The sequence below is a fragment of the Astyanax mexicanus genome, chromosome 21, assembly GCF_023375975.1.
Source record: "Astyanax mexicanus isolate ESR-SI-001 chromosome 21, AstMex3_surface, whole genome shotgun sequence".
In the NCBI taxonomy this organism is placed as follows: Eukaryota; Metazoa; Chordata; class Actinopteri; order Characiformes; family Acestrorhamphidae; genus Astyanax; species Astyanax mexicanus.
The window spans coordinates 35,029,025-35,044,980 of NC_064428.1; the positions used below are offsets into that span (position 1 = coordinate 35,029,025).

The window sequence follows — 15,956 nt, forward strand, 5'->3', positions numbered from 1 at the left end:
TACAAAAGCAGTGTGTAAGACTGGTGGAGGAGAACATGATGCCAAGATGCATGAAATTAAAACTGTGATTAGAAAAACACCAGGATTATTCCACCAAGTATTGATTTCTGAACTCTTAAAACTTTATGAATATGAACTTGTTTTCTTTGCATTATTTGAGGTCTGAAAGTTCTGCATCTTTTTTGTTATTTCAGCCATTTCTCATTTTCTGTAAATAAATGCTGTAAATGACTAAAATATTTTTATTTGGAATTTGGGAGAAATGTTGTCTGTAGTTTATAGAATAAAACAACAATGTTCATTTTACTCAAACATAAACCTATAAATAGCAAAATCAGAGAAACTGATTGTGAAACTGAAGCGCTCTCTTGCTGTATATGCAGTGTTTATCAGTATTATAAAGTGAATATTAGGTGGAGGTTGAGGCGTGTGGTGTTCCTCACCTTCAGCACCAGCAGGAAGAGCAGTGTGGCGTTGAGTTGGGACAGAACCTGGTTCTGTTGGGCCAGAGGGAAGAAGTCGGTGAAGGACTCGCGCTGCTGCAGGAACGAGGCCCACAGACGGGTAGCGAGGGCGGAGCGACTTAGGTGGAGGGCGGAGACTACGGCCGCCAGCAGCAGAGTGCACATCCCCGCCAAGTTCCACACCCGCAGGAAGTAGCTCCGCCCCTGCCGGTGTGCGGCCACGCCCTCTCTGACCGAGAAGTAAATGATGAAGATCATCAGAAGGAGCTGAGAGGAGAGAAAAAAAAATAAAAATTATTAATTACTATCATATCATTAAAGTGGCAGTGTGTATTATTTAGTTTCTAAACAGTTTCTGAAAGCAGAAGCATTTCTAAATGGAGAAGAGTATGGATAAATTATTGTGTTTAATGGTACCAGTGTGCTGAAACTACCATCCCTGCTAATCCTAATAATAATATATTCATTCTAAAATAAAAAAAAACTGGGGTGTTTGGTTGCTTTTCTTTTCATGTGAGTTCTTCTTCTGGTCACGTCACGTGTCTTTACGTACTTACGTCACACGTACAGCCTCTAAAAGAGGATCCGGCTCAGTTTTACTGAACGCGAGCGGCTGGTGGAGCAATGGAGACTTCAGAAGAGGAAACTCAGAGCTCAGTAGCTCCTCCATTCACTCATAGTAAAACCAAAGAAACGAAGGAGTGAAGTTTCTGACTGAGCTCTCTCTCTCTCTTTCTCTTTCTCTCTCTCTCTTTTTCTGTTTCTGACTGAACATAACCTGGATTCGGATTCTTCTGCTCTAAAAGGAGACCGCATCACACCCGCCCGGTTTAAAATGATTCTTCTTCTGCATGCTCGGTGCAATTACACATTCTCAACAGAGAGGGAGCTACATCCCACAAATCTTAAAACGTACAGACATCAGTGTGTGTGTGTGTGTTTCTCTGTGAGTGTGTGTGTGTGTTACCGTGAGGAAGAGCGAGAGGTCCAGGCCGTGGTGGAGTGTGTGCAGGCTGCAGGTTTTCAGGTCCAGGCTGGACTGAGCGCGCTCAGATACAGGAAACTCCAGCAGCAGAGTGAAGACGGCCAGCAGGTCTGTGTTTGTGTTATAGAGAGAAAACTCCACGAACAGCGCCCTCGTCCTGCACACACACACACACACACAGTTACATTTACACTACATTTACTACCCATTTTCATAAATGCATTCAGCTACTTAAACTGTGCCATTCACCCAGTCCCATTTCCACACCCTGTGCTGCCGGGTATAGAGCACAACAGCAGGGGGTTCTAATCAGCCTGAAAAGCTTCGGCCTCTGTCTTAAAAGCATTATGAGCAAAAGTTACGCAAAATGTGAGTAAATATTGGATGTCAGTTCAACAGATGTACCACAAGACAGATAACAAGTGAGCACTGCTTAGCTAACAATAGCTAGCTAACTTATCACAACCACTAGCATAGTAAGGATTAGGGCTGCAATGATTAGTCAAAGTAATCGACAGCGTTAACTATAAAAAAAAATTGTTTACGCAGAATTTAATTGTTGTTAGATGCGTCAGCCATCTAAAGCTCTAATGCGTTTTAAATATGAGTAAATGGTTAAAAACAAACAAAAGACCCTAAAAAGACCATCTTCAAGTGAAGCAGTCGCTGTATCTTTTAGGTTGAGAGAACCGAGAAAAGCAGCATAAATCCAAATGAAGAAGTAACAGCAGTGAGAACCTAGCACTAGGGTTCATCTGCACAGAAACAGAAAACTATGAAGTTGACGGCTGTGCTGTAATTGGTTTTAAATTGCAAATAAAATATTCAGAGGGGGCTGTGGGATATTTTACAGTGATTTAAGTGGGCCTTGGGTTGCAAAAGGCTGGGAACCCCTGCTCTAGTCTGTCTTTGCTGGATGGGGGTGAAATATGCAGTAATGACAAAAAATAAATCACAACTAATCAACTACTCGGAAAAATAATCGTCAGATTAGTCGACTACTGAAATAGTCCTAAGTTGCAGCTCTAGTAAGGATGGACAATTTAATTCATTTGAAAATTTGAGCGCTGGCCTTAATGCTCGTCATTGCCTACCACTGTGTCCTCAATCTGGCAACCCGTGTGAGCAAGGGAGGGGGTGGGAGGGCAGACTAATGCTGATTTGGCACTGAATTTCTTCCTTTAAGTAACTTTAGTAAAACTCTTTTTAATAACCTTAAATATTGAGCAGGTACTGTGGCGGCTCTGGGTTGTGTGTGTGGCTGCCTGCAGGCATGTTTCTGTTCTCCTGTGTGCGAGGATGACAGGGGTGGGGCATCTCCCTTGGGAGGGGTTATGCAGAGAGGGTGGGCACCACTCTGGATCTGCCATCTGGGAGACACACAGCTGGGTTGGTGGCCTTTGGGCTATTTGAGCTCTGTGGTTATTGGTTTTAGCTCTCCTAGTCTTGTTAAAGACTGTAAGTAAGTGGCAAGCCTGTTCAATAAAGGAGCTGTTGAGCATTCAGCATGAGTCTCACGGGTCTTCCTTCCTCTTCCACGCCACAATATATATATATATAAATGACAGTGATGACTGTATATACTCACAGTGGATCCAGCCACTGGTGCGAGTGGAGCTGCTGTATGAGGGATCTAGAGTCTTCCATCCTTCTGCTGAGCTCCTGTACAAATCCACCACTACTGTACACAGACGCCTGACCCCAGTGCCACACCCTACACACACACACACACACACACACAAAGTAATAATAACATTTTTATGTTTAATAATCTTATACACATGCATTATGTATGAAACACTGAATATGAGTGTTCAGGTTTTACCCGTTACTCTGAGAAACACTGCGGCTCCAGTTCTGAGCATACGCTGACTCCGCCCACCCTGCCGGACCACACCCAAACCAGGAGGATGCTGGGAAACGGCCGCTAGTGGGGCAGACTGAGAGAGAGAGAGAGGTAAACAGTGATGAGGTACATATAATCATCTTCTTAATTAATGGTACATTCAAACTATTATTATTAAATTATATATTATTAAAATGATCAGAAATCACAAGTAAAGAGCATCAACTGAAGAGAACAGTAACCCAGCTTAATTGGTTCATTTGTCCCCTATAGTTGCTATGCTGATGCTAAGTGGTCACTCTGACATTCCTAGGTGGCTGCTATGGGGTTGCTATGGTGTCCCAGGTGATTGTAATAGTTGTGGTAGCTGCTGCGTGCTTGCTATGAAGTTATTAAGTGGTAGCTATGGCGTTGCCAAGTGGCACGCTAGGTGCTTGCTATTGTGTTGATAAGTGATTTCTATGGTGTTGCTATGTGGTAGCTATGGTGATGCTAAGTGGTGCAGCATACAGTCACTTCCTGTTTTATCCTCACCTGGTTGTGATCTGATTTGCCGGAGGCGTGGCTTTCCCAGCAGCAGGCTGCCCGTCTCCTCCATGAGGGCGGAGCTGTCCAGTAACCGCGGCAACAGAGAATCAGACAGCCACTCCCACACCACCTCACGCCTGGAAACGGGAGAGCGAGAGAAAGAGATTTTCTCTTTTTTAATATTATTAAATGTTTAGGAAAATGTATATATATATATATATATATATTTAGCATTTGTAGTTAACAGTACTTAAAAATACAGGCATATATATTAAGGGATATTCAGCAAATATTCAGTAAAAAAATTGATGAAGAGAAAAGACAGAATAATTTCTACAAACAATGACATTTTTATTAAAAGCAAGACAAAATTACAAATTTTAAACAATAAATAATTAAAATAAAGTAAAAATAATTAAACAATATATTTTTTTTTTACCAAAATCGAACAAAATATAACATTTGGCTAAAAACTTTTTTCTAAACAGGTTTTTAATAATTTTGTCACTTTTTAAAATTGTATTTTTGTCTAAAAATGTCATTGCTTGGTATAAATTATTCTGTCTTTTCTTTTAATCAGTTTTTTGCCTGAATAATTTTGTTTGCTGAATATTTGGCACATTCCTAAATATATATATTTTTGTATTTTTGTGTATTTACCTAAGAAACTAAATATATACAATATATACATTTAATAAAATATAGATATATAAAATATCAGGATAATACCCCAATAAAACTACTTATAGTCCTTATAGTTTCTGAAAATACTGCATAAATATAAAGCCTTTTAGTCGAGTTAGTGGATCTACGTGAGACTAAAGTTTTTTTTTTGTTTTTTTTTATGTTTTCAGCTCTTTTCTCCACTTTTTATTTAATTATTAAATAATAAGAGCGTGCGGATTAAAGCTGTTGTGACCTGCTGATGTTGGTGAAGCGCTGAGGGTGGAGGTAGCTCTGTAGCTGAGTGTGGAGTCTCAGCCGCTCGGGGTCTTTAGACGAGTCGGTGTAGCTGAGAAGCAGAACCACCAGCAGGAAGAGCATGTAGACCAGAAAACCCTGAGGAGACAAGATAATCCAGGAGACTCATCATCACTACATCAAACAGCAGATACTGCAGTCCTCCCTGCTGCTGTTTCCACAGCTCAGCTCATCTATTACTAACCAGCAACACCTCCACTACAGATCTACTCCAGCAGATACCAGAGCAAAGATCAGGCAGTTCTGACCCCGTCCAACACACACACACACACACACACACACACTCCATTATTAACACGTGCTGTTAGGTTAGACAGGAGGTGAGATATTATTAAATCTATTGATTTAAGTTTTCCTCCATTCCATTCAACTCTTCAGTTCAGTTCAAACACTACATGTACAAACGTTTCTGTACAGCCCTTAAAATTAAACCCTAACCTCACTAACGCTAAACCACCATAAAAATAAGCAAACAAAGAAACACAAACTAAAAAAAAAAAAAAAAAAAAAACTAAATTTACACAAAACAGCAGAATATAGGATTAAACTAAGAGAAATCAAACAAAAAAAGAGTGGGACAACAAAATACAGAGACTCAAACAGAGAACAAAGGTGCACACGGGCTATTTCTGCACAGGCACAGACAAGGAACACCTGGGGAAGTAACGAGAGGGCGGGGCTGAGGCAGAGACAAGACCAAAACAAAACACAACCATGTGAAGAAAAAAAAAAAGGAACGACACAAGACAGACACAGGATAGGGTGTGACGAAAGACTCGGATCTTGCAGCATCACTATTTGCAAGACTGCAACTAGATTCTGTCTGAGATTATTTTTATAATTTAATATAATATAAGTTATTATTATTATTATAATAAATAGGAGAAGACACATCAAAGAGACACTCCTGCTCACTCCACAGCTCCACCAGTTTCTCCTCCTTTTGGCTTCAGTCTTGACTCCACTCTTGGAGACTGTTCTCGCTGAATGGAATCAAATTCTCACAGCCATGTTCCAGAATCTAGTACAAAGTCTTCTCTCTTGTCCATACAATACATTTACTGTTAGAATGCAGAATACTGAATAAACTCTCTTTTAAAACAAAAGAAAGAAACCTCAATAAGAACCCACCCAGCTCTGTTGGAGACAATATATATATATATTGGAATATCATTGAAAAGTTACTTTATTTCAGTAATTCAGATGAGATAAGACCAACTGGTACTTTTGGCAGTGTGGGCAGTGTGCCAAGTCCTGCTGGAAAATGAAATCTGCATCTCACATGACTCTCCAAACCATCACTGATTGGTGGAAACTTCACACTAGACCTCGAGCAGTTTGGACTGTGTGTCTCTCCACTCTTCCTCCAGACTCTGATCCCTTTATTTACAAATGAAATGTAAAATTTACTGATGATCAGTGATGGTTTGGAGAGACATGTGATCTGCTGGTGTTGATCCACTGTGTTTTATTTTCAAGTCTAAAGTCAGTGCAGTTTTGTTTTCCCACAAAATCTTACAGCACTTCATGCTGAACCTCTGCTACTGACAACTTTTATGGAGATGCAGATTTCATTTTCCAGCAGGACTTGGCACACTGCCCACACTGACAAAAGTACCAATTGGACTTGACCAATCGTGGCCAACAGCATCACCTGACCTATCCTTGATGGAAATACCCTACACACACACTGTTCTGTCCATTTCTTCTCCGATCTGAAAACGCTGAGGCCTGGCTTGAATAACGCACACTCTTAGATTCTGTTGCATTTAAAATTATCTATTTTTTTCTTATCTACAGCCACAGCGATGCATGAAATGTTAACTGATTTAGTCCGTGATCCCATACAACTGCATTTAATGAAATTAATGAGTAAGAGCATGGTCAACAACCTCCCCCAAAACTACCCCACGTCATATCCTCCACCTATTGCCCTTATGAAGAGATCACAGGTGTGTCACCACCAAAAAAATAACCATTACAAAGAACAATTCATTATTACAAAAGTAAAGAATAATTCAAATTCTGAACAAAATGTTAATTGTCTGTTACTTTGCCACAAATTAAAGAATAAAAATAAGGCAAAATGGCTATAACACACACACACACACACAAACACACACACACTACTTCTGTGTGTGTAGCTCTATATAATAAATATGACAAGAGTTTAAATATCAGTAAATTCCTTCTGAACAGCATTATAATCCCACATATTTTAAATATCAGTAAATTCCTTCTGAACAGCATTATAATCCCACATATTTTTCTGTATGCAACTATTCTTTTTTTTTATATAAGTTCATTGTGTGTGTGTGTGTGTGTGTGTGTGTGTGTGTGTGTGTGTGTGTGTGTGTACCTTCAGCATGCTGTGCAGCAGGTGGATCTTGCGGGCCTCCTCTCTGGCCTGGTTGAGAGCGAAGCCCTGTGGGGGTCTCACTCTGGGAACTCTCTGGACCACCCGCTCCACTCTCGGACAATCCACCAACACATCCCCCTCCTCCGGACGCAGCCGGCCCACCAGCAGCCCGAAATACACCCCCTCCATCAGCACCTGAACACACACACACACGTGTGTGAATCACGGTGATGTATTGATCTGAAGCTGGTGATTCAGCCGCGTCACCAGGAACTTCACTAGGAAAGTGCACGCAGTACGGATACATATTTGCTATGGTTGCTATGGTTGCTATGCTGTGGCTCGCTGGTTGCCAGATGCAAGGTTGCTATGGTATGCCAGGTTGTTGCTATGGGGTTGCTAGGAGGTTCCTATGACAGCCCAGGTGATTACTGTTGTGATGCTAAGAGGGTACTACATGGTTACTAGGTTACCTCCAAATGCTTGCTCTGTGGTTGCTGTGCTGCAGCTAAGTGGTTGCTCTGATGTTGTTTGGTGGTTGCTAAATGCATTAGTTATGACTTGCTAGCTGGTTGCTTGATACCAGGTTGTTGCTATGGGGTTGCTAGGAGGTTCCTATGATAGCCCAGATGGTTGCTGTGGTGATGCTAAGAGGTTACTAGATGATTACTATGGTATCGCCAAATGTTTGCTTGGTGGTTGCTGTGCTGCATTCAAGGTGGTTGCTAAACATATCAGTAATTAGTTGCTAGTTAGTTACTAGATGACAGGTTGCTATGGTATGTCAGATTGTTGCTAAGGGATTGCTAGGAGGTTCCTATGACAGCCTAGGTGGTTGCTGTTGTAACGCTAACAGGTTACTAGAAGGTTGTAATGTAGCGGTCTTGCTAAGTATTGCAGTTTATGCTAGGTGGTCACTATGATGCTTGTAGGCTGTAGCAGAGGTATCTCAGGTGGTTGGTGTGGTTGGCGTCTGTACCTTGAGAGGTTCCAGGATGCAGAATGACATCATGAAGCTGCTGATGCAGGAGACGAGCCACATCAGAGCCACGCCCTCGCTGAAGCTCCGCCCCAGCCAGACCGAGAGACTGGTGGAAAGGATTAGCACCACCCAGCTGCCCCAGAGAGCAGCCAATCCGCAGAGAGGAGGAAACGGCCTCGGCTTACACACGTCCGTCACCACTGAGAGAGAGAGAGAGAGAGAGAGAGAGAGAGGTCAGTCAGAAACTTCACTCCTTCATTTCTTTGGTTTTACTATGAGTGAATGGAGGAGCTACTGAGCTCTGAGTTTCCTCTTCTGAAGTCTCCATTGCTCCACCAGCCGCTCGCGTTCAGTAAAACTGAGCCGGATCCTCTTTTAGAGGCTGTACGTAAACACGTGTGACGTGACCAGAAGAAGAAGAAGAACTCACGCGAAAACAAAAAGTGACCCGACACCGCACTTTTTTTTTTTAGAATGAATATATTATTATTAGGATTAGCAGGGATGGTGGTTTCAGCACACTGATACCATTAAACACTATATATTATCCATATTCTTCTCCACTCAGAAATGCTTCTGCTTTCAGTTTAGAAACTAAATAATACAGACTGACACTTTAATACCTTTGATACAGTGAAAATATAATAGCAATATATACACATACAGGTGTTTTCTTTCTTTTTATGATTTTTACATTGTAAATGTAATATTGAAACTATATTAAAGCTATAACAGTCTAGTTTTAAGGTGTGCAGACAAATCAGAAGCAAGCTCTGGGGAAATGTGTGTGTGTGTGTGTGTGTGTGTGTGTACCTGTGCGTGAGGTGAATGCAGTTTTAGGGGGGTCTCGGCGCAGAGCTGCAGGGGGAACAGACTCGTTCATCTTCTGTAACAGAATCACCTCCGTCTTATCTCCAAAAATACTGGATCTGAAACACACACACACACACACACACACACACACACAGATTACAAGCTATGTAAGAAGCAGGGAGCTGTGAGGTGAGGCAGGGAGGAGAGATGAGAGGATGAGAGGATAGTGGTGGAGGAGTGATGAGACTCACAGATCAGCCATGTCACTGTCCGTCTGAGACAGCAGCTGACCGTCCGCCAGGATCCGCTTGATTAGATCCTCATCTGTCAATCAAATCAATCAGTAAAATATGATTAAAGATTAATCTAAACACAGAACAGTTATTTATACGTTCATTTCTTCTTCATTTATTATCTGAACTGATCTTCCAACGCTTTAATATTTAATATATAACTTTATGAACTGATCTGTCTGCTCGTTTTTATCTGATCTGTCTATTTTGAACTGATCTGTGTTTATGAACTGATCTGCCCTGAATTAGTCTGTTTTTTAGATGATCTGTCTGTTTTTACTGTGATCTGTTTGTTTTTTTTAACTGATCTGTTTGTTTGAACTGATCAGTCTGTTTTTTTAGCTGATCTGTCTATTGAATCTCATCTGTCAGTTCTGAACTGATCTTTCTATTTGAATTGATCAATGATTTTAAACTGATTTGTCCCTTTGAACTGATCTCTGTTTTTGAACTGATCTATCATTTTTTAGTGATATATCTATTTGAAATGATCTGTCAGTTTTTGAACTGATCTGTCTATTTGAACTGATCTATATATATTTTTTTCTGATCTGTCTATTTGAACTGATTTGTACGTTTTTAACTGATTTGCCTGTTTTTGAACTGATTTATCAGTATTGAACTGACCTATTTAAACTGATCTATTAGTATTTGAACTGATCTATTAGTATTTGAACTGATCTACCAGTTTTTGAACTGATCTATCAGTTTTTGAACTGATCTGCCTGCTTTATGAACTGATCTGCCTGTTTATCAGATCTATCAGTTTTGAATTGATCTTTCTTCTTAAACTGATTTGCGCACTGAAATTGATTCGTCTATCTATGAAATAATCTGTCTGATTTTGACCTGATCTATGACTCTGTACAGCTCTATGATTTTGAACTGCTCTATGATTCTGAACTGCTCTATGATTTTGACCTGCTCTATGATTTTGACCTGCTCTATGATTCTGAACTGATCTATCATTCTGAACTGATCTATCATTCTGAGCTGATCTATGATTTTGAACTGATCCATGATTCTGAACTGATCCATGATTCTGAACTGATCCATGATTCTGAACTGATCCATGATTCTGAACTGATCCATGATTCTGAACTGATCCATGATTCTGAACTGATCTATGACTCTGAACTGATCTATGTATTTGTAGTTGTACTGTAGTTGCACCTGAAGAGGTGAAGTACTTGTTCCTGTGGTCGTGACCCCCCACAGGCTCCTCCTCCTCCGGGTTAAAGGTCATGTCCACGCCCAGGTGCCGGCTGCCCTGCCCTCTCTTCAGCCGAGGGGGAAACCCTGAGGAGGGGGGCGGGATCTCCACCGACGGCTCCGTCAGCACATCCGGCCAATCAGCATCCGGCATGCTCCACCTGCAGAGAGGAGTGATTAATATTAATATAGAGAATATTAACACACACACACACACACACTCAGTCAGTCAGCTCTAATCAGACACTGATTGATCGGGTAATGATCAGGACTGATCGGTTTCTGAACGACACAATGCTGCTGCTGATGAGCATGATGACCACAGTAATGATGACTGTGATGATAATGATGATGTTACTCACTCTGACAGCTCATCAGCACCTGTCAATCACCACACACACACACACACACACACCTCTCATCACTCACCGTTTAGAGGAGGGAGTGGGCAGATCGATGTTCGTCTCCTCTGAGTACGTCTACAAAAAAATAAACAAATAAAAAAAGAATTAAAGACTAAAAAGTGAACAAAAGGTTTTATAAAAATTCAATAAGAAAGAAAAAAAAAGAAAAAAGGCCAGACAGACAGAGGAGAAAAAAACAAACATGGGGGAAAAAAAAGGAAATATAGTTGGAGAATATTGAATATGTGAGATTATTGGATGTGTGATGATTTGTGTGATGAATGTTAGATGCACAACCAACAACAGCAAAAGGCCAAAAAAGTGTATAACTGCAAAAAATGAAGAAAGGAAAATAAGAAAAAGTGCAAAAACAATAAAAAAATTAAGAGAAAAAAAGACTCCACCTCTTTTAAAAAAAGCAAATGAGAATTTGATTGGGAATAAATATAATATAAAACATATCTAACTGCAGATAAACATTTAAACATTTAGAATGTGTCTATTACTATCCATATCCCCTTAAATTTAAAGTTTTAGATATTTTAGTTAATTAGCTATTAAAGCTAAAACAAAAAGGGCCTCTACTTTAGAGTCTATAAAACCGATGTGAATTATGATGGTACTTACATATATAGAGTTTAACCTGATATTAACTTTAATTATTAGAACGATGAAAACAGTAAATATTTGTTGTATAGAGTTATATAATTCTAATTATTAAGAATAAACACAAATTAAAAAGTGGAAAAGGACCAAAGAACTGCAACAATATTTCTGAATAATTCTGCAGCAGCAGAGGGAATGATCTGCTCTGGTAAACTGTATCATCAGCATCTCATCAGCTCTTCAGGATATTACTGATTCACTTCACTGGTTTCACTGCAGATCATTCTGAACCAGCCGCCAGCAGATCTTACAGACCTCAGAACAGATTCCTGCCATTTTTTGCCTTTATGGTCCTGAAATACACTATATTTCCAAAAGTATACAAAACATAAAAAACTCTCTATTCCATGAGTCTGTCTACACTCTACTGTTCTTGATCTAATCTAAAGCTACATGAAGTTTGGAGTAGTGGAGTAGTTTGTGTAGTGATGATACTTTTGGGATTATAATCTATCATCTTGGGGTGTAACGATATGTGTATTCTTTACAAACCATCACGGTAGGGGGGGGGGGGGGGTTCGTGTAAATGTGCATAGAATACACGGTAAAGGCAACAGCAGACTTGTGGAACCAATGAACTTAAAGCAGAACTAATGTCCACAGGAGTGTCGCTGAGCTGCCATAGGAAATGAATGGTCGCCAGTGTGAGTGCAGGGTTAGGCGCTCGTACTGTCTCTCTCTCTCTCTCTCTCTCTCTCTCTCTCGCGTTGTTTAAATGAAGTTATGAAGTCTGTACCTCTGTAGGGATTCCGTTGAAGATGAGGAAGGAGCTTCCTGTCAGGGAGTTGTCCAGAAAATCATCGATTTCCAAAGACTCCTGATCCACCTGAGGAGGGAGCTGTTCAACAGACACCTGAAACACAAACATATACATACTTATATAAAAATACCAACATTTACGGGGCTTATTCTTGTTTTTAACTTTTTTCCTACATTGTAAATAAAAAAAAACGGGGAACTCTTGCTCTTCCTTTCATGGGACAGTCCTGATGAGTGCCAGTTTCATCATTATAGTGATTTTTAATAGTCTTTGCGATGACTGCACTTGAAGATACTTTCAAATTTCTTGAAGTTTTTCGTTTCGGATTGACTGAGATTCTTGAGTCGGTCCTGATGAGTGCCAGTTTCATCATTATATTGTTTTTGTTGGTCTATTGATGTTACTGCATTTGAAGATACTTTCAAAGTTCTTGAAATGTTTCTTTTCAGATTGACTGACCTTCCTTGGTCGGTCCTGATGAGTGCCAGTTTCATCATTATAGTGTTTCTGGTGGTATTTTAATGTGACTGCATTTGAGGATACTTTCAAATTTCTTGAAATTTTTCTTTTCAGATTAACTGACCTTCCTTGGACAATCCTGATGAGTGCCAGTTTCATCATCATTAAAGTGTTTTTAAAGGTCTATTGATGCAACTACACTTGAGGATACTTTTAAAGTTCTTGATTTTTTCTTTTCAGATTGACTGACCTTCCTGGGACGGTCCTGATGAGTGCCAGTTTCACCATTATAGTGTTTTTTAATGTTTTTTTTCAAATGCACTTGAAGATACTTTCAAAGTTCTTCAAGTTTTTCTTTTAGGATTAACTGACCTTCTTGGGACGGTCCTGATGAGTGCCAGTTTCATCATGTTTTTGATGGTCTTTGCAATTGAGGATACTTTCCAAGTTCCTGATTTTTTTATTTTCAGGTTGACTCATTTTTGTCTTTACTTAGTTGAGTGGTACTTTATTAAGAGGTAAGAAATTCAAGTAATTAACTCTTGATGATTTCAGCACAGCTGTTAACTGAAAGCCTGAATTCCAGGTGACTCTATTTCAAACTGACTGAGAAAATGCAGCAGAGATGTGCAAAACTGTCTAATCTAAGCAAGAGGTGCTACTTTAGTATTGATTTTATTATTAAATAAAAAATAAAATAATAATAAACACTGAATTTAGGGTGTGACAGTGTCTCACCTTGCTGCGGCTGAGCCTGAAGAGACAGAAGACGAGCAGGTAGAGAGGATACAGCACCAAACAGCTGACCACGCCCACTCCTATAGACTCTGCACTCAGAGACACCTGCTCTGAGACTGGGAGGGAGCTGAAAACACACGTTTGGAGAGATAAGATCTCAACAAGATGTTTCACTGCATGCAAAAAAAAATTATCTTCAGTACTCCATAATGTACCTGTTGCCGTGGGCGACGGTGGCGTACCACACGGTGTTGGCGAGTAGGATAAGGTGCAGCAGCAGGGAGCAGCAGGTCGCCCTCTGCAGGCGGGTGAAGGGGCTGCGAGGGGGTCGCTCCCACAACGACAACCACATGTGACTCTCACACACCGCCCTCTGGAGCTCCCAGGAGAGGAGGCGGGGCCAGTGACGGAGCTCCGCCTCTTCTGAAAATGTGAACATGGATACAAAGCAGATATATTAGCCTACACTTCTCAATTACCATATTTTGCAGACTATATGGGGCTCCTAATGTATATAAATTCTACCAGCGTTATAAAGGAGTTTCACTAAAGATTCTCCAGCACTAAGGCTGGAGCAGTATTAGCATTAGATGCTAACTGCGCTAGCTCTTTTGTTGTTCAGAGGGGAGTATTATCAGCCTGTAGTCTCCTGCTAACCCAGACTAGCACTGCTGGAGCAGTATTAGCATTAGATGCTAACTGCACTAGCTCTTTTGTCATTCAGAGGTGAGTATTATCAGCCTGTAGCCTCCTGCTAACCCTGGCTAGCACTGCTGGAGCAGCATTAGCATTAGACGATAACCACGCTAAGTGCTGGGTGAGTATAGTGGACTGTAGTCTGCGCGTTTACCGTGTTAAACCAAGCTATGTGGAACGAACTGCTAGCTAATATCCCCCTGGCTTACCAGAACATTTAGGGTTCCTCAGTGTAGTGTTGTCGGTCACCATTTACTAGCGGTTAGCTACTCATGCTAATGCTGCTGCACCCAGCCTTAGTGTAACTCTGGAAATCTAAGCTTACTGTAAATAAACGGAAGAGCTTTACTCACCCAAATAAACAGCACTCGTTTGACTTTAAAATAAAATGTGTTTTTTTTTAAGAATTACAGTTTTGTTAACTTAGCTTAGCTTTAGAAGGGAAATATGGTGACACCCCTGTTCCTTACTAGTGTCACATAATGCACCTTATAATTCAGTGAACCTTACAATGCGAAAAAAAAAAAAAAATACGGTACTCAATTCTTTGGGTGCATAACTTAGCAGTTTCACATAATCTGTGAAGCTGAGGCTGGTAACTCTGATAAACTTATCCTGTGCAACAGAGGGAACTCTTGCTCTTTCTTTACTGGGGCGCTCCTGATTAGTGCCAGTTTCATCAACGTTTCTGACGGTCTTTATTAGTTAGAAAGCTCTGAAAGAGCAATAAAGTCAGCCTATAGAATTCACTTCCACCAGTCATATCATGCAGTTTTACATGCGTTCAGTTCAGAATCATTCCTTTCCTCTTGTGTATATATTATATAAGCGGTTTTATAACTGAGGAAATTATTAGCAGATTTTATTTTATTACAGCAGGAAAATGCTGAGTTCACCTGCTTTCAGTTACATCAGCTATTCATAATAAAGCAGCAATGAATCAGCTGATCTTATTAATATGCACATAATAATCAGCTGATTGATCCCATCTGCTCCAGCTTACACACACACACACACACAGCACAACCGTCAGCAAGCCTGCACATGATGCAATACATGGACAAAAGTAATGGGATACCTGTGCACTCATCATTTCTTCTAAAATCAATACAGTTTTAAAGAGTTTATCCAGCTTTTGTTGGAGTAACTGTCTCTAATATCAAGGGGAATTTTGTACTGGATGCATTCAGCTACAAGACAAGCATTAGTGAGATCAGGGTGTTGGATGATCATCATTCCCAACTCCAAAATTCATTACATCCAAAAGTATAGGATGGAGCTCCATCATTCCAGAGGACACAGTTCCAAAGTGGTTGCTACGGTATTCCAATTGGTTGCTACTGAGTTTATAAGTGATTGCTATGGAATTTCATTTGGTTTCTTCACTGTTTGTAGGAGGATGCTAAGTGGTTTCAAGAAGGCTGCAATGGTGTAGGACAATCACTATGAAGTTGTTAAGTGGATGTTGTGGTGTTCTTAAGTTGTTACAATGTTATCCCAGAGATATGGTTTTCAAATTGGCAGCTATTGTATTTATAATTGGTTGCTATGGTGTTCCAATTGGGTGCTACTGTGTTTGCTATGTGGTTGCTATGGTATTCCAATTCCTAAGTGGTTGCTATCTTGTTGTTATGGTATCCCAGGCAATCCCTATGAAGTTGTTAAGTGTCACCACCTGACCACCTCATCTCCTGCAACCTCCAGCTCATTCCAAAAGTACAGAATGGAGCTGTGGTTGCTATGGTATTCCAATTGGTGCAGTGTTTTACT

At 40.4% G+C, this 15,956-nt stretch overlaps 1 protein-coding gene across 1 annotated transcript in view; it reads right to left on the bottom strand.

The window, feature by feature from the left end:
• pkd1a (polycystic kidney disease 1a) overlaps positions 1-15,956 on the bottom strand; it is a 143,151-nt gene that overhangs the window by 10,297 nt on the left and 116,898 nt on the right. The window contains 15 exon segments of the mRNA XM_049469223.1: positions 444-731; positions 1,432-1,606; positions 3,038-3,163; positions 3,275-3,389; positions 3,830-3,960; positions 4,743-4,882; positions 7,164-7,358; positions 8,143-8,345; positions 8,959-9,074; positions 9,210-9,282; positions 10,425-10,624; positions 10,893-10,942; positions 12,270-12,386; positions 13,491-13,617; positions 13,706-13,913. Coding sequence (XP_049325180.1) covers positions 444-731; positions 1,432-1,606; positions 3,038-3,163; positions 3,275-3,389; positions 3,830-3,960; positions 4,743-4,882; positions 7,164-7,358; positions 8,143-8,345; positions 8,959-9,074; positions 9,210-9,282; positions 10,425-10,624; positions 10,893-10,942; positions 12,270-12,386; positions 13,491-13,617; positions 13,706-13,913 — 2,264 coding nt within the window.